Source organism: Nyctereutes procyonoides, unplaced genomic scaffold (genome assembly GCF_905146905.1).
Source record: "Nyctereutes procyonoides isolate TBG_1078 unplaced genomic scaffold, NYPRO_anot_genome, whole genome shotgun sequence".
Lineage (NCBI taxonomy): Eukaryota > Metazoa > Chordata > Mammalia > Carnivora > Canidae > Nyctereutes > Nyctereutes procyonoides.
The window spans coordinates 3,880,323-3,900,468 of record NW_026575142.1 but is presented as its reverse complement, the minus strand read 5'-3'; the positions used below and the strand labels follow the sequence as shown (position 1 = coordinate 3,900,468).

Here is a 20,146-nt window from a genome sequence, read left to right as displayed (position 1 = left end):
CGCGCACTATAACAGCCCTCATGCCCGCCGGCCGCCGCGACTCCCGGGCCGCCGCCGCCGCCGCCGCCGCCGCCGCCGCCACTGACGCGCTCGGGGCCCCTGCGGCCGGCGGGGGGCGGGGGGCGCGCGGGGCATGCGGGGGCGGGGGCGGGCGCGGGCGCGGGCGCGGGGGCGGCGGCGGGGGGGCGCGCGCGGCCGCGGGGCGGAGTGAGCGTGGCCCCCGGCGTGCGGGGCGGCGGCGGCGGCGGCGGCGGGGCCCCAGCGCCGGGCGGGAGGCGGCGGGGCCCCATGGAGTGTTACTACATTGTCATCAGCTCCACGCGGCTCCGCAACGGACACTTTCGCAACATCAAGGGAGTTTTCCGGGGCCCCCTCAGCAAGAACGGGACCAAAACTCTGGTAATAGCTCGCGCGCGCGTCCCCGGCCCCGTCCCCGGCCCCGTCCCCGGCCCCGTCCCCGGCCCCGTCCCCGGCCCGGTCCCCGCCGCGAGGGGCGCGTGGGGAGGATGCGGGAGGCGCGGGACCGCGCAGGTGTCGCCGCGCACTGGGGGCCCCGACGCAGCGGCCCGGGGGCAGGGGCAGGTGCGGGCGCGGCTGGGATGCGAGCGAGGCTCGGCCGGTCCGGGGTTTCGGGGACGCCCGCTCGGAGGATGCTCTGCCCCCGGCGCGCCCCGCTCCCGGAGCTGGGGGGCCGCGGCCGCGGGACCTCTGCCTGGGAACGCGCCCCCGGGCGACCCCGCGGCACCCCCGGGCCTGGCGGCTGCAGGGGGAGGGGGCCGCGGGGCAGCGGGGGCGCCCGGAGGGCTCCCGAGGGGCGGCCGCAAACTTCGCGGGGACAAGTTGTCGGGGCTGAGCCGCCCGGGCGCCCGCGGAGCCCCCCCCCCCCGTCCCCCGCCAGCCGCGCACGCGGGAGGTTAGAGACCCGCGGGGAGGGCGGGAGCGGGGTCACAGGCTGGGCTGGAGCGCGAGCACCTGCTCCTGAGGGCTCCTCGCGGGGGGGGGGGGGGGGCTGGGGCCGGTAGTCGCACCTGCCCTCCGCTCCCCGCCCAGGTACAGACCTCCCCGGGGCCCTGCCTCCCGCGTGCTGGCATCTGCGGAACAGGGAAGCTGCAGGGAAGAAAGCAAAACAAAAGGGGGGGGGGGGAAGGAGAGGAGAGGAGAAGAGAGGAGAGGAGCAGCTCCCTAAGGTTAAGGAGCGCCAGGAGAGCCGAGCTGGAGCCAGGTGGCCGCCTGCAGGTGCCTGCATCCCCGAGCTCTGCGCCTCTCCTGCTCCGGGCAAAGTGGTGACTGAGCCTGAGTCCACCGACTGGAACTTTAAAGCCGGACCCGATTAGTCCGTATTTTAAAATAGGATTCTGCATGATTTTTTTTTATTATTATTATGAAACGACAACAAAAAAGTGCTGTGATGTTTTCCAAAAATGAAAAGTTCTCTTCTGAAGTTTTACGTGAATTCCGGCATGGATATGCATTTGATTTCTTTTTCTTCTTTCTTTTTTTTTTTATTCCCCCCCCCCCTTCAATCTAAGGGGATCCTCCTTTCAGCTGATTTAAGATGCAAACAAGCAGGGTTAGTTTGTGGCTTGTACTGTTGGGGGTGAGACTGGTGTTGCAGGGAGATTGAATCCTCCTTTCAGCTGATTTAAGATGCAAACAAATCAGGGTTAGTTTGTAGCTTGTACTGTTGGGGGTGAGACTGGTGTTGCAGGAAAGAGTGAAAATGCTCACCTGTGGTCTTCAGAGCAGTAGGCAGAGGCCAAGGGAATCATTGACATTGCGTGGGCTCTGATTATTTTCTTAACGGACCTGGCTGCGTGGGAAGGTCAGTATTTTGGCGGGGGAGCCCTTCAACTGGAAGAAAGCAGGTGCTAGCTTCTTTTTTCTTTTTCTTTTCTTTTTTCAAGAGCTTGTTGTTTTCAATCAAGTTTTGCTTGTGGGAAGGAGGCAAACTTACTCAACAAGAGCTCTATAGTTGCAATAGAGGTAAAAGAAACACACACCAAGGTGCATAGAGGGAAAGAAAGTTGCAAACCAGAACTTGGCAAAATGTTGGTGATGTTGATTCTTAAATCAACCTTGGGTTTCTAACACTAGTTCAGAGTAGTTAGGCTGATTTGTTTGCTGTGGGTGCGAAGTCCATCGGAACCTTATCACTCATGTTGACAGGAGCTAGGTTGAAGTCTAGATTTGCCAGTGTAAGTTTGGGGTGAAGATGTGTATTAAAAAGCAGCTACCTACACGAGATGAATAAATAAAAATATGGGCAAATGTTGGAGCAACAAACGGGTGTAAGAAGGATTAGAAATAGCTCTTATCATATTTCTTTGAGTCAGAGTAAAAGGACTTACAGGGACTTAATAGCTTATCCTTCCAGATTGTGTTTATAAGCTGCCCAACTTTATATTTCCTGGGAAAGAGATTTGTACTGGGTGAAATCACATAGACTTCCATCTATGCTCCAACGCTGTTTGAAACTATTACTTTACAGGTGATTTATGTCATATGTTTGTTTTTTGTACATGTCTTTTGATGATTTTGTTATTAGGGAGAATGAGAGTTATGCCCGTCTTTAAAGTACCACGGGAGAGATCTAAACATATTCATAAATGAGTGTTTTTAGTTCAGTAATATCGAGACTTAACCTAAAAATGTATTGTTCACAACACATAGGATGCTGTGAAAACTTAGTGGAAGCTGAATTGTCCTACGTGATAAAAACAGAACCTGAACCTTGTCAGAATTAGGAACCTTAAGAAGAAACACTAAATGTACATATATTTCATTTTGAACATTTTCCAGTAAGAATGTGTCGTTGTGACTTTCTAATCCCAGTTTCATAGGATAGGCATTTTGAGCCCCCTTTCACTTTCTTGTCTATTTGATTTTACATATTTCGAATTTTGCCTTTAAAAATATCATCACTTTTTTGCATTTTGATATTTGTGGTACATTAAAGGAATTTTGACAATATTTCAAGTGTTTTTTTCTTACTTGAGGAAAGCACAACTTAAAACCACTCAGGGAAAAGGTACTTTGATTTTTCCAAAGAAATTTCAATTATTTTCAATTAGTGGGTGAGTAATGGATATTCTGAACATTTTTTAAATCATATTTTTACAAGATTTACCATCTTTCAAAATTACTGAATAATTTAAGACAGCCTATAACTGCTAATACAGTGTTCTTTCATGAACAGGAAGTTACTTATAGACTAAAGGTACCTCGGGCGCCGGTGACATTGATTAATTGCTTTAGCCCTAAGATCCAGAATGTAATCCTGCTACTTATACTGAGGAGATTATCAAACTGTACAGTCTTTCCATAGGTCATATTATGTCCTTTGCACGTACAATTTTAAAAAGATACTTAAAGATTAAGCCTGTTGTTAATCTTGACCTTACTTCTGAGCTCTTAAGTACATTCCTCCTGACGATTTTAAGTGAGAATGTACAAATCTTCATTTTGCAGTGTCTTATAAGCAAAGAGAAAGGTCACTCTCCTTGTCATGATTTCTGTTATAATCGCATCGTATCTGTGATAAGGCTTTAATTCCATGTAACAAGAGGTAAACTGATATTTTACGAGCGCTCCAGGATACGTCTGGGTAACTTATATGGGTTAGGGGCAGTGAAGAAAGTTTACCGTCCGTGTAATTCTTGTTCCATTTCCTTAGATCATCCCTTAGATATAACCATTGTGTATAAAATCGTTTATTGGATGAGGACGTTTTGATATACGTATGTTTTGTCAATTGAACCACAGAACTCCTTTGCCCTAATTATATATTTAAAGACTTTTAATATAGAATGCTTATATATTTAACCCATAATGTAAATATACATTTGATCGCTTTTAATATGGCATTTGGAACTTTGGAAAGCATCACTAATGTGTTCATTACATTTTGTTAGTCAGCATTTTTATAGCTCATAAGAGTATTATGTCTGTTTTACTGACGGTGGAAGTAAAAACACATGACTGGGGAATGTGAGGTCATATAGTCAGTCAATATTATAATGCCAATTTCCTAACCCCAGACATCTTTATAGTTTAGATACTAAACTAGGGATTCCATAGTGTGTTACTATCCACACTGATAAGGAGGCGCTGTTGGTGTTCCCTGTCTCTTGAAGGCACTCTATTTTTCCGCTTGCCTTCGGGTATGGAGAAATAGATTCGCAGGATAATTTGAATTCAAGTATATTTTAAGTCCCATCCTCCTGTATGCAAACATCAATAATTTCTGCCTGGCCTAAGCCCTGTTCCTGGGGGCTGCCCTCCTTTTCCAATAGATTAAGTACTAGCGTTGGCAAGGCAAGAAGTATTGATTTATTAATCAGTTCTCAACATGTTTGTTACGTGGACCACTTAAACGTATTGCGATGCCTCGATTGCAAAGCACTATTCTAGGCGCCGCAAGCTCTGTGTTAAGCATTACGCGTTAAATATTATTCATTAAGATGTATTCATGTACGCTCCTGTTCACTTCAGATGTGCTTCAGAAATATTCACATATTTTGACATGTTTGCAGGTTTCTTGTCACTCAGGACATTTTCATATGTATTCATTTTGAAAAGAATGAAAAAATTCTGGATTTTTCCCTGGGTGTATACAGGAACTCACTAGAATTAAGAGTCTTTGAAATATATTCTATGGCCTTTTGTTCTAATTATCATGATCTCGTATAACAGTATTATTATTCATGTCATTTCCTTACACGTTTCTCGATCTCCTAGAGAATGGAATTTAGAAGGTTTCTCCCCTCATTGAAGCCCATTTTAGTGGCATCTTTAAGATTGTGCTTAAGACGGAAGAGACCAGTTGTTGAATTAGCGCTGATGAAAAATTATCATCGTTAGATTAATATCCTCAAGAAAGGTTAGGGGTAAGGGTGGGTGATGGCGATATCTTAATATATTCCCAAACTTTCCCACCTTATAAACTTCTTCATGTAATCAGTCCATTATATATTGTCCCAAATGTCTTTTAAAATATTACATGTTTAGTATCAAAGACCATCTCGTGTCTCACCATTCTGAACTTGAGGTGCCGTGTATGCTTTGCTATCCTTTTTTTTTATTCTAGCCAAACTTTACAAATGTGCATTTTTAGAACACATTTTTCAAGTGGGGAAAGTAACTTATAATTGAATTGATATTATGACCTACTCAAAAATGTAAGCAATATTATATAAAATTATATAGTTTATAATATATAAATAAGGCAAATGTTGTCAAGTAATGCCCGTAATTCCAACATACCTTGGTTAGTGCGTTAAATGTCCAGTTATTTTTGACAGCTGAAATTCAGATAGTGACTTGGTACCTTGTCATCACGTCTCAGTTCCTCGCCTGGCTCCTGGTGACTGCAATTACATTTTTACTGAAAATACAGCCCAGCCAGGGCCTTGGGGACCACCTAGTCCAGGGGTTCCCATGGTTGTATTCAGGGCCAAATTCACGTTGCAGAAGTAGTTTGCTCGGTGTGCACTGTGTTTTAAAGTATTTGGCTTTCAACACCGTTCAAAGAAGAATGCACTTGGCAGTTTGCCACCGTCTACGTGCTCTTCACTGTGATCTAGGTTTTCCACTTACTTACGTTACCATCCTGCCCAGTGAAGGCCCTTGAATTTCCCACCCGAGAGTCTGAGAACCAGATTTTACATTTGGGGAGACAGAAACATTTTCGCCATTCTGCAATGTGTCCTTCATTAAGTGCCAACTTTTCAACGGACAATAGTCTTCAAAAACGTTTTGGCACATTGACATTCTTTTTTTTTAAGATTTTATTTATTTATTCATGAGACAGAGAGAGAGAGAGAGAGAGAGAGAGAGAGAGAGAGACAGGCAGAGGGAGAAGCAGGCTCCCTGCAGGGAGCTCGATGCGGGACTCGATCCCAGGACCCCGGGGTCAAGCCCTGGGCCGAAGGCAGCACTAAACCGCTGAGCCACCTGGGCTGCCCACATTGAAATTTTTATAGTATCTGTTTGCTGTCTATTGATTGAACTGCTTAAAAGTATTCTCTGCATCATACTTCTAGGAATACTAGCATAATAAAGAAGTGCATTATTTGAGGGTCATGCATTTTAAAATTATCAACTTTTGCGCAGGCGGCTGGTATTTTTTGGTTGTTTCTTGATTTTGGTCCTTTTAAAAATTAATATTGAATGTAATTTTATCCTTTAATTTATACTTTTAATAAACATGTTTAGTTAATGTAACACATTTGGAAAATAGTTTTTCAAAAGCATTATGCACAGGGGAAATAATATTTTTGATAATCGTCATGGTAATTCAGTGTTGAAATACTTTCCTCCAGTGACCCTGTTTAACTGAGATATTACTATTTTAGGCAGCAGCTATATTAGGAGTTTGAGTAATCCTTCCAGAAAGACAAAAAGATAGCAGTTTTAATCTGTGGTGTACTGCAGCCGATATTCATGAAGAACTTATGCATATCACTTTTTTATATTGCTAACTATAAAAAATAAGAAATATGATTTTATTAATTATTCTTTCTAAAAATCCTAGCTGAAACCATTTGGTCTGTTTTATCTCATTCTAAATTATTCTTTGGCCCTGAGGAAATATTTACCACCTATACTATATTACAGCGATGTTTCCAACTAGCAAATTTTCATTAATTTTATAAATACATCATAGCACACTTTCTATCACAGTATAAGATAAAATGGGGTAATAAATAATTAAAACTTAATCCTAGTTGTCAAAGTAGACAAGATTTGTTACCTCATACAGTACTCTGGGATCTTCCATAATGGTGTGACACCAATAGGGGAAAGTTATATACTTTTCTAGATGTAATTGTATTAAAAACTTATGATGACAATGCCATATTCAAATTATGAGAAGACACTTTTTTTTTCCCTAAACAGCTTTAGAAAAATGAGCTTTGCTGTGTTTCATAGCTAGCTTCTGGTGTCAACCAGAAGAGTGGCCAATAGTTTAATCAAATACTAATTGTGTGGCTGTGAAGGTATCTTGTAGATGTGGTTAGTATCTACAATCCATTGACTTTAAATAGAAGAGATGACACTGAACCAAAATTCATGGGTCTCATGCAGTCAGTTGAAAGGCTTTTAGGGGAGAAATTGAGGTTTCCTGGAGAAGAAGAGATTCGGTCTCAAGACTGGAGGATCAAATCCTGCCTTGAATTTCTAACCTCCTGGCTAATTCTACAGAAACCCCCAAAATCCATAGTCAAAGAGTCAATTCCTAATTCCCTAACCTATGAATCTACCTATGTATCATCCATCTAATCTCCCTCCTATTAGTTCTGTTCTTTATGTGAAGAACTCTGACCTACTGAAGATTAGTTTATTATATCTCTCTTACAATAAGGTAACTCAATATTTGAAATATAAATCATATTTGAGTTTAATTGAAAAGGGGTGAACTTGACATTGTTAAACTCTTGAGGTTTAAAATTGATTGACCTTCTCGTGGAATGTTCCTGTTACTTTATCTGAAAAGTATAACTTTATTTTAAACCTTTGCCTGGGTTACAATCTATCCTCCATCATCCCTGCCTGCTTCCCCACAAAAAACCTTCTATAATGGTGTGAAATATACTATTCTCATCTGTTCAGCTCCAACAGATAGTCACACAGGCATTTATTGTATTTGACGAAAGGCTAGCTTTCAATGAGAAAATATTTTAAACAGTATCGGAATGCATAATTTGGTAGTTTAAATCGAAGACAATAGTCTTTAAAGGGTGACTAAGTAAAATGAAGGACTTAAGTTTTTCAAAGCAAAAATGTCTCCATAAAAATATACAGAATGTCGTCAATGCCCCCTGACCAAAAGCAACTAGAAATGCAACTCTAGTTGAACCAAATTGGACACATTGGTACTCGTTGGGACCAGGTAAACTGCACACCATGGGGGACCTTGGAGCATTTCAGGAAGTGGGAGTATGGAATCATTTTATAGGATTTGGGATTGGGAGAAGTGATCTTGTGGAGGGTTGGTAAAAGCACTCTTATTCTGGATACCGTGAAAAAGAAGGACCGATTCCATGGTTGGTGACTTCAGTACTTCTTATCTAGGAGGCTGAGAATAGAGTGGGGGAAGGTTGTAACTGAGGGAAAACAAACAAACACAAACAAAAAATCCTGCAAAACAACAGCTTCTGCTCACATTGGCTGGCAGATGGGTGTGTTTGGTAACAAAAACAGTGTTTTCATTTTTGTCTGTCCTCAAAGATGATTGCTGAGTGTTCTTGTTCTTTTCTGTCCCACCGTGCTCGTAGACAACCTTGTCTAAGGTTAGTGGGCCGTGAAACTCTTTGTGTTTGATAAGAGAAAACCACCCTTTACTCTTAGATACAGGTGCGCTCCTTGGTGACAATTCCCAAGGACTATTTCTTTTTTTCTCAGATATGACAAGAGAATGGCTGGTGGCGAGCAGGGGGGAGGCAAGGCCATCAGGGAAGATAATTTCAAGGTCATGAGATCCAAAGCTGGGGACTTTTAGGGATGAAGGAGGGAAGGAGGATGGCCAAGAATTATCAAGGTGGAACGAGGAAGACTTGTGTCCTGCACTGGCACATTAATATGAGGATTTGGGGAGACAAAGCATCTACCCATCTCGAGAGAGAGCTACAGGGAAATTTTTTTCCAAGAGAGACAGTTCAGTTGGGACGAATACGTGCAGAGAAACTTCAGTGGGAGGCCTAAAGCTGTAGAGATTTCGTCGACATCAGACATTTCAGAATTCAAGAAGGCACAGTCCCAGTGTTTTAGGGCATGTGGAAATACAGAGGACTGTATCAGAAAAGAGGATGTAACAATCACATGGGGATCGAAGTCCGCAGAATGAAGAATTTGGAAATTCTGGGCTCCTTGTGGTGTTGACATCATTGGGGATTGAGGGTAGGATACAATTGGTCCTGATAATCCCAGCGCAGGCAGTGACAGCAGTGGAGTGGTGGGGGGTGACGGAGAGGTAGGGGTTCTGTGGGCCGCGCTCAGTTTTCGGGCCCACCTTTGACTCCTTCTGTGAGCTGAATTTTGCATGGCCCTCCTCTGAGTCTCAGGGCTTCCCCCTGCCCCCTGCTGAAGTCTTATAGCGGAGGGGCGTTGTTAGTTCAGCCACTTGCATAATATAATAAAATATTAACGGCAATTCAGGGGCCCCTGGGTGGCTCAGTCGGTTAAGCGTCTGAGTCTTGGTTTCAGCTCAGGTTGTGACCTCAGGGTGGTGAGGCCACCTGTCAGGCTCTGTGCTGGGCGTGGATCCCGCCTGGGGTTCTCTCTCTCCCTCTTCCTCTGCATTTCCCCACCCCTCACCCCTGCTCCCACCCTCTGTCTCTCAAAATTAAAATAATAATAATAAATCGATAAAAATAAAGTATTAACATTCAAAGGTTAACCCATCCAAATGGCCTCGTTTGTGTCCTTCAGGTAGGAGACACCTAAACAATTTAACGGAGAGCAGACAAGTTCGGAGAGACTCGGGATCAGGTCTGGAGCTCAGGGAGTCGTCGAGCACCTTAGATGGATTATGGAAAGGAGGAGAGTTTGGGGCAATAAGTTACTGGGAAAGAAGTAAGACCAGTTGCAGAGAAGGAATGGGTTTAATGATGAGAGGTTTGTGCTGCATTATTTTTCCTCCAGCTGGCCAAGGACAGAAAGATGGGCTAACATATGGGTCCTCTGTTTAATGAAAACATCTCAAGTGACGTAGTCCAATGGCTTCCGCGGGAGCGTCCCTGGAAATAGTGTAAGGTTACCTTTTCAAAACCTGATAGTACCTGTCCTTGCTGAAATGAAGCAAAGTACCTTCATGCCAGGGAAGACAATGACTGCTTTCAGTTGAGGATTATGGCTTGCGTGGGTTGGGCGTGTCTTCCTGTCTTCATCCGAATACTCACTGTCGTGCTCACACAGTGATTGAAAGCACAAACCTTTTATGACCAGATGGAGCTGAGCTCAAATCCTGGATATGCCCCTGTATCAGCATGTAATGAGTGGAGCTGCTTGTCACCACACCCCAAACATCAACCCTGTACCTATGTATTTGTGTTTTAATTTTTTTATAGATATAATAGAAATAGGCAAGTAGATTTTTTTTTGACATGAAGTAGCTTGATAAGGTCAAAGCCAAAGACTTTGATTTTATTTGTATTTTTCCCACGGTTCTAAAGTGGTTACTACTCCAACCATCACATCTATATTCTAATCTAGAATGAAAATGAGTAAAGGAGGAAGGACAAAAAAGAAAAAAAAAAGTTGAATCTTTTCTTTTTTCTTTTCTTTCTTTTCTCTTTTTTCTTTTCTTTTCTTCTTTTATTTTCTCTTTTCTTTTCTTTTCTTTTCTTTTCTTTTCTTTTCTTTTCTTCTTTTCTTTTCTTTCTTTTCTTTTCTTTTCTTTTCTTTTCTTTTCTTTTCTTTTCTTTTCTTTTCTTTTCTTTTCTTTTCTAAGAAGTCCTACCCAACAGTGTTTGCTTACATCTCTTTTGATGGAGCTGTGTCAGACAGAACCACTACTAAGTGTGGGAAGGATGAAAACATGACTTAAAAAAATGATTAATTAACCTGGGCATATCACTAATCCCAATAAAATCAATATTAGTAAGAAAAAGAGATAATTGATGATACTGGAAAAGTCCACCACAACCGGTCACTGGCTTTATGACCTTGGTCAAGTTCACCTTTTTAGCAATTATATTGTGTTTAATGGAGCAGATTAGAATATCAACCTGGAAAATATATTGCAGTTACAAATGAATGCAATTAAAAATATGAATGGAAATACAATTAAAAATATAAATGAATTAAAAATTACAATTGGAAAATAATTCACAGGGGTTTGGCACATAATAAACTGTAACTAAATGGTGGTAGCTATCCACAATATTTCACACTGGGCATTAAGATCTGTGTTTGAATCCCTGTATTCAATTTAATGTATAAATGTACATAATTAGGATGCTTTGGTACTGAACAATATCAGTATTTCTTCTTTTTTTTTTTATCCCCCTCAGTTTGTCCACGACACCTCTTGCAGGCTTATCCCTTTTTTTTATTTAAAGATTTTTATTTATTTATTCATGATACACACAGGGTGGGGGTGGCAAAGACACAGGCAGAGGGAGAAGCAGGCTCCATGCAGGCAGCCTGATGTGGGACTTGATCCCGGGACTCCAGGATCACGCCCTGGGCCAAAGGCAGGCGCTAAACCGCTGAGCCACCCAGAGATCCCCACTTATCCCCCTTCCGAGAGTCATAAAGTCTCCTTCCTTAAGTATGGGTTGGACCTTGAATATTCTAGATCAATTACAATCTCATGAAGGCCTTCAGACAGCAGCCATCCTTTTGACTTGTAAAGCATGTGGAACTAGAATACCTGTGCTTCGAAGACACCGGCTCTTTAGGCAAGCTTAGAAATTGTTTCAACTCTGACTGGGTGACGGCCACTGAGGGGGGCACTTGATGGGATGAGCACTGGGTGTTATTCTATATGTTGGCAAATTTTGAACACCAATAAAAAATAAATTTATTTTAAAAAAAAGAAATTCTTTCAACTCTCTTGCATAGAGATCTCCTCCATGGCTTGGAGTTCCCTGCAAGGTCTTGGATCCCTGCTGGTCCGTGTTCCAGAATCACTACTTGCACTAGGGGGCGGCATGGCATTTCCTCTTGCTCTTCCAGGGACAGGTGTAGTATATACTCCTGGATTAATAGAGGTGTCAGATATGGCTCTTTACAGTTGCATGAGCTGAAAGTCACTTTAAAGTGTCACCGACCAGGCCGTACAGACATGCAGCATACCTGGGACATGCCTAATTTGCATATGTCACCACGTCATTATTTTGTTCCTTAGTCACGTGTGATGTATGTGGCAAAATGGAACTGACGAGGAGTTGGTGTCCAGCTCTCCCCTACTGGGCTGTCGCTCTTGAGGGCAATCGTGTCATTTCCCTTATTGAAATTGATGTTTCTGGGTTCTTCTAAGTAGCTTCCAGTCGTTTTATGAATCTTAATGCCTGATTTGTTTTCATGACACAGTTAATTCATAATTAAATTCGATGTACATTTTCATGGGCTATGTTACCAGGCAAAAAAAAAAAAAAAAATAAAGGTGGACTGTGACGACCGCTACGTAATAACACGAGAACAGCTAACACGGGACGCAAAGAAGCCTGCAGGTGTGAAATGTGACTCTATCATCGCATGATCGCCGTAGCTCGCGTTATAGAAAAATAGTTGAATTTGTCTGAGACTCAAATTTCCCAGTTAAGATTTAATGGCATTTCCTCCATACAAATTGGGATTACCTTTCTTAGAGAAGATGTGCAGCTTGTATAAAATAACACAAACTGTTGTGTTTGTTACTAATCACTGTGAAATTATTGATGCGACATGACAGATGGGATTTTTATGCATCAGGACTTAAAGGAGTTGATATGATGATACAGGCTGCAACTCAAAACCTCAGAAGGCTATTTTTTTTTTTTTCAGGTAGCGTGATGCTACTACAATTTCAGGGGTAGCATATAACCCGCTGCTGTCCTGGAGAGCCATGCTAAAGACAACCTCTTACCGTATCGTTCCATGGCAAAGGCTTTTGAATAAATAGTAAATAATATTTTGAATAAATAGTAAATAGTAGTAGATAATAACAACAACGATAATAAAAACAATGTGCTCCTCTTTGGACAGTGCCTCACATGGTTCTAAACATTATCTGATGATGTAAGAAAAAAACTGGGAGGAAAAAAAAAAACCCAGAAACTAAGGATGTTGTTTACTCATAATGTTTAATCACTCTAATTAAAATACTGTCTCAATTCAACTCCCTTATGCTATGATCAGTAATCATTCCCCTTCCAGGCACTAAACATACCAACTATTTTGACTCATTCAATAATCCTACCAGTGATGGAAACCGTAGGTTTTGTAGGTTATGTGAGAGACTCTTCCCTCTTTCCTCTCAGCACCCTATATAAAATAAGCATATCTCTTCAAGGACACAGGCAAGGTAGACCTGCACACACACAGCAAAATCATTGTCTCTCTGCACCTCTCAATTCCCCTCTTGCTAGACCCCCACCATCGACTAGAAAAGCAGAGAGGATGCTCTTATTGCAGTTTCAGCCTGACTGCACGTTTGTTTCCCAGGATCCTTTCTGTAGAATTCTACTAACAGTTTCGGGTAGATCCAGGGATCAAAACATTACTTATTTGAAAAGTGATTAAGAACTTTACCCACCCCCCCCCCCGGCTCAGCCACTGGATATGCTATCAGATGTCTGAAAATAGCAGCGCTAATATTTAGGGAAATCTGAGGTAGCCCAATGACCGAAGCTCCACTGGATGGCCACAATCCTAGTAATTAAAAATAAAGAGGGAGAGAGAGAGAGAAAGAGAGAAACAGGAGGGAGTGAGAAAGTGAGATAGGAAAAAGAATGGTAAAGAAGGATCATTATTCTTAGGCAGTTGGGAATATACACAAATATACAAAGGTATTTCCATTTAAATAGTTGGGTGAAAAAAAAATAGTTGGGTGATGGTGCATCCAGGTTTGCCTGGGATGATCCCGGAATGCTTAATGATGGCCCTGCCTTTCACTCTCTGATTTGGACGGTAATCTAGATGAGCATCCTTTACATATCAGAACCTCCACAGTGACAGGAATCCATCTAAAAAGACTTTCCATTCTCTCTCCTGGCCGACTGTTCTGCATCATTCTAGGATTTGTAGATTCCCGCAAGAATGCTACGTGTGGGTGATGTCATCAGTACAACACTTGGCTACTGTTTTTTCCAATGACACTGAGCCGGGTACTCTGCCAGGATGAAAGGAAAGTTATTCTTTTTTTTTTTAATAATTATTTTTTATTGGTGTTCAATTCGCCAACATACAGAATAACACCCAGTGCTTCTTTCTTTCCACCTTTTGGCAAGTTTGAATTTAGCTGCATGATGGAAGAAGGGAAATCCCGAGGCAGGATGAGCCAGAGGCGCAAGGTCACGTGAGGTCATGGGAGGCAACCACAGCAGAGCGAAGAGGAGAGGGGGCCTCTGTGCAGGTCCTGTGCTCATGGGTGAGCCGGGCCTGGTCAGTGGAAGCTCCTGGGGCTGAGAGCCAGCTGCCTTATCCCGACCTAACTATTTTCGTGGCAAAATTTTGCCCAGGCATTCCCAGTGTAGGTTCCTCAACAAGCCTCGTTGAGCAAGGTCACCTTTAAATCTGTCAGCTACCTAATGCTCTTCCAATAAATGTGTTTTATGCTTCATTTAATGAGTTAATTTTGGTTATTTTTAGTGAGGAACTAGAATTAGGACAAGTGTGGAATTGGTGAATTTTTTTTTTTCCCCAAGGACATGAGTGTTTCGCTGGGTTTTATATCTAAAGAGTTTTTGACAGCATCCCCCTCCCTCTTTTGCTTCTCGTCATCCCCCTTCCTAATTTTCCATAGCGAAAGGTGCTCAGCTTCTGGAACTACACTTAAGTTTGAATTCTGACAGTATAACCTGGGCCAACCATTTATCCTTTCTTAGTTTCTGGGTTTTTGAATTTTTATCTATAAATAACAAAATTGTAATTCATCTAGTCCCTGCTGTATACCAGATGTTATTTTAAACACATTATAGAAATCATATGTAATTACTGCTGAAATGCTGTAAGATGGGTATGTGTGAACAGGATTATTGTGAGGATTAAATAATATAATGGAATTCTCTACTTCAGTGTCTGGCACATAATCAGAGCTATTGTTATTTTGTCATTATTGATACCTTACAGAAGGCTCGTCCTCCTTTCTACAGCTAATATGTGGCCTTGTGCTTTTCAGGTAGAACCCGAGGGATGCCAAAGGAATAGTGCTGAGTGTAGGCGCTTTAGGAGATCCCATGAAAAATAAGCCAGGAAGTTGATCGTGACATTTAGCATCTGTACATAACCTATGAGTGGATTATCTAGCTTATTCTATGCAGAAATATTGTTCTCTGGTATATAGATTTCAAACTAGATGATCATAATTATCACCTGAAGATTTAGAAAATACAACATCCGGGGCTTCACTTGGCATCTATGGGTAGGGTTCAGTAATCTAGCTTTTCTAAGAGCTTCCAGACACCTCTCACTGTCCCAGGATGAAAAACATCGTGTTTGGTTGCAACGGACTTGTTCCAAAAGGACACTTGGATGTCACACTTATATTTGACGTGAGAAATGAGACCCTGTTCTTCTTTCTTTGGTTCTGTGCCTGACACCCCTCCTCATCCCACCTCACCCCCCAAATAGAACCTTTAGAAAGCTGGCGGACATCCATTTGTTCATTTCTGGAAAAATGAAATTAGAAAAAGTTTAGTTTGAATCTAGAGGGCATAATCTTAACATTTAATAGAGTCTCACGTCTACAGAACTGATGCAAATGTAAGACTTCACGTTATAAACAGCAAAAAATCCAGTTCCAGGTTCATCTTTGTGAGACAATTTAGTTAACTTAGCCAGTTTCCATCTCAACCATGCTTTTGATATATTAATTCATGAAGACATTAGAGATAACAGTGCACTTCATAGGATTTAATAGTTTCCAATGTATACTATTTTCTTTGGTCAGTGTGTTGAACAGCAAAGCAAATGGCCGAGCTAACAGATAAGCATCAGGTAATTTACAATGTAAAAGATAAAAAGATGAATAGTTTTATGAAATGTAGGGTGGTAGTAGGTATTTTTTTGAAAAGTATAAAGAAGATTTAACAGTGGTAGCCTGAATTTATAAATAAAATCATATATGCTAATTATATTCTTACTGGATTATATGATATATCTCAGTTACCCTTTGGGATTAAAATCATTTTATTTAAAAAATTTGTGCAAATACTGAATGTTTATATGTAAGTGATGAACCACTAAATTCTACTCCAGAAACCAATATTACACTATATGTTAACTGAAATTAAAATAAAAACTTGAAAAATTAAAAAAAAATTGTGCAGGTATTCTGAAGTCATTATTTACAAATATGGAATTATATTTTATCATTGTTTAGAATTTTTATAAGGTGATTATGATTCCATCAGAATCAATTCCATATTTTTTAATATTTTATTTAAATTCTATAATTATGTGGTTGAGTCATTTAATATAATTTGATAAATCATCTGAATGTCTTTTTATTAATCTTATCTAAATCATATTTTCTTTTTTTTTTTAGATTTTATTTATTTATTTATTTATTTACTTATTTATTTAAGAGAGAGAGTGTGCACATGTGCACTCAGGTGAGCAGGGGAGGACTCAGTCCCGCCACACTGAGATCATGACCCCAGCCGAAATCAAGAGTCAGACACCCAACAGACTAAGCTACCCAAGCATCCTTAAATCATATTTTCAAACTATATTTTCAAATCCTATGAATAAATCAATTCATTTAGTTAACTTTTCCATTTCTGAACACTTACTCCGTGTTAGGTCCAGGGCTAAAACTTTCAAAAAAAAAATAAAAATAATCTCATTTCAGTAACTCTTTCATTTGGTAGTTAAAACTGACATTTTACAAATAAGCTTAGTTGTTAGAACTTACTGAAGGTTATCTATGTTGTCTTTAACTCATAGCTGTTGTGTGGACACTGTAAAGAATAGAAAGGAATGCTAAGTGCTGACTTAATACACGTATGTCCATGTTCATTACATTTTGTTTAGTTAAGAATACAAAAACAATGAACTTCACCTATTCTCATATTCTAGAAAATATAGATGGATATGCTCAGGGATTTAGAATTCAAAATTCTGTGTATAAATCTTGAAATAGTTCCTCCAGATATCATGATTTCCTTCTCAAGAATAATTTTTAAATTTCATTTCTCTAATAATTTCCCTACTTTTGGTACCAAGGTCTGGATACTTAATTACAAATTTGCATCATTGCCCCTTTGTATGTTTATCGATAAGGTGTTCGATAAAGACATTTTCATGATTCTTTTTCTTCATATAGGTAACCAGACAGAAGCTATTTAATTAGTAAAATACTTAGTTTTAGTAAAATTCAGAGCTTAAGATATTTTTCTAGTACTTTCAGTTCACTTTGCCATTTTTTTTCCCTCTAGCTTTTGTCACTCCTAGTGTTTGCAATCTTGTTTAGTAACTATTAAGAGTAATGAAAGCTCTCAAACTAAAGCAGATAATGAGTTACTTGCAAGTCGTTTATAGCTGAAAGAAGCACCATCATTTTCTAGGATATATTGTTGGGTTTTTCATTTATAGGAATAAGATAAGAGAAACTGTCCATTTTCTAATCACTGGGCTTTGCAGCATGCATTTGTAAAGGGTTGGCTTTCAGCTTTAGACAGTTCATAATGTGTGGGTTATCCTCCTATCTTTCTCAGAAGATTATTTTCAGGGAGAATACAAGAAAATGAAAAGAAGCCTTTGAATATATATATATATATATATATATATATATATATATATATATATATATATTGGTAAGATGCTGGTGCTTCTAAATTTATTTTCTCCTAATTGCTGGCTGTGGCTCAAGGAAATGCATGGGGCATGGACAGGGTGATGCGTAAAGCACCTTGGAAGGTATGAACAGAAGGGAGCCTTTGAGCAGCCCCGTGGTGTTACTTGTAAGGAGCTTTCTACTGTCTTCGTCAGTTTGGCCCAAGACTGAACCGTGTGTGTACATATAATCAAGATAAAAAGTCTAAATGAAGTTAAAAGCTTCTGGGATATCTGGGAGGAATACGAACATGTTTAAGGATTAAGGATGCCTTTATGCTAAGAAAATATTATAGTAACTTTTTTGAAGTAGAGAGTAAAGGCAACATAACTCATTGCAAAGCAAAATCTAGAAAAGGAAACGGTATGGGTAGGAATAAATGTGATAATAAATATCCTTAGAGTGAGACTCATAAGATAATAGCATACGCCCCTACCTTGCATTTCTTCTGACTTCATATTTCCATATGAATATGTAATCATAATACAAAAAGTATGATTTTTTAATCAGTTAATGTTATAATCTACATTCCACTTAGGGAAAACTAAAGAGAATCTAAGGTTCTTAACCAGAGATTATAAAAGCTGTGAGTAGTTCAGCCTAATTTTGTCTTGAGCTATGTTTTAGTCACAATCATGATGCGTTAGTTAAATATATTAATCTTGTGATAATAATTCTTTAAGCACTTCCATTTTACAAAGAAGAATAACTAAGAGGTCAGTTAATTGTATAATGCAACTTTCATATGTTGTTTGCAAAATTCTTATTTGACATCCTACCTTTAAAACAGCTATATATATAATGATTAAATCTATATATAATGAAAATCTATATATGATTATATAATTAAATCTATATATAATGAAAATATATTAAACTAGAAATCAAATATATATTTTAAAAAATAAGTATGCAAGTATTCCCAGGGAAATACATATTTTTCTTTTGTAAGTTTTAATTTCCTGTCACGATTTACACAGGTTTGCCAGAGAATCAATAGTGACTATTCATTCCACTGAATGAAAAATACAAATAAAGCCAGTTTGTATGAAAACATTTCAAAAATAGAGTAATCACACTTAACATAACTTGAGTTGTTGCCTATCAATTCCTCATACCTGTTTTATGTGCCAGATGCTGCACACAGTAAAATTGAAGTTCATTAACTTTCTTAAATACAAGTTAAAAGAAACAAAATGTGTGGCAGAGATTCCCCCAAATGTGAAATAAAGGGCAACCCTGGTGGCTTAGTGGTTTAGCGCCATCGTCAGCCCAGGGTAAGATCCTGGGGACCCGGGATCGAGTCCCACGTCGGGCTCCCTGCATGGAGCCTGCTTCTCCCTCTATGTGTCTGCCTGCCTCTCTCTCTCTCTCTCTCTCTCTCTCTCTCTCTCTGTCTCTCATGAATAAATAAATAAAATCTTTAAAAATATATATAAATCAAAAATAAATAAATGTGGAATAAAATATATGGCTTTATTTTCTGTTAAAAATGTGCTAGTTTTGCAAATTGATTCACAAAAGGAGAGAAAGGCGTAAGCAATGACTTTCACCAGAAGGAAGACGGTCAGTAAAAAATAAGGTTATACTGCTGACCATAGATAGGAAACTAAGTGATCTGATTTTTTTTATTCTAGCGATTATCCCTCATTAAAAGTTGGCAAAATGAACTCATGTATTTATTCATCAAATATGAATTAAGCAGGATAGTGACACTATCTGATGGTTTTCCCTTCCTCCTCTGTCGCTTAGTCATCAGGGTGTGGAATCACACCTATTCTCCTTGTGAAAGCCTGTTGTAAGTCCTTCTCAAGGAGAGCGTAATAGCACAGTAAGTGGAGAGGCAGGAAAAGACTTTCAAATGGAAGACAAAAAAAATAGTAAATAACTTCAGAGATGTAATGGACATTCTTCAGAGAAGTGTTATAATTATTGGTAGGGTAAAGAGTGTCATTAATTACTTGATCAATTTCATTGGCTGTAAACATGAACACTCTACCGATATTTTTATAATTTCAGGATCTAAAAGGGAGACAATTGTCTTCAACGGTAGCAAATGTTTAATAAGATACCTCCCAGTTGAATAGTTGAATCTCTAATAATTTTATTTTTTATATATTTAAGTTCTTATTACCAAGGTTAATAGATGGTTGGCGCATAGATAGATAAATAGATTTAGAGATAGACAGTTAATGACATAGAAAGAATAAAAACAGACTGTTGTTAATTTCTGTTAATTTTGACATTTCAGAAAGCTAGAAAGAAAATATCATACATACACCTGTAAAATACTCCTGAAATTTTATGTTTCCCTAAACATATTTTTCATGTCTCATTTTTTATATACATTTAGCAAAGCTACATTCTAGATAAAATATTTGTTTTCCTACTTTTAACAAGTGTCAGATTTTTTAACAAATATTTGTGTACGTAGGATCCAGATTTAGGATCCTGACTGTTTTCTAGTAAAATAACTTATAAATTTGCATATTAGTCCCAGTAACAAGTTATTTCCCATTATAGGTATTTACATTAATAATTGCATGTGTACATATATTTGCATGACTTTTATATGTATTTCTAGGTGAACAAGTTGATATGAGTAAAAGCATTAGATTTAGAATTTGAAGATTTAGTTCCTGTCCAATTGTCTAATTAACTACA

At 39.7% G+C, this 20,146-nt stretch overlaps 1 protein-coding gene across 1 annotated transcript in view; it reads left to right on the top strand.

The window, feature by feature from the left end:
• Nucleotides 1-288: 288 nt before the first annotated feature.
• The window catches only part of ZNF804A (zinc finger protein 804A), a 270,186-nt gene continuing 250,328 nt past the window's right edge, over nt 289-20,146 (top strand). The window contains exon 1 of the mRNA XM_055308332.1: nt 289-399. Within this exon, the coding sequence (XP_055164307.1) occupies nt 289-399 (111 nt within the window). The remainder of the gene's footprint in view (nt 400-20,146) is intronic.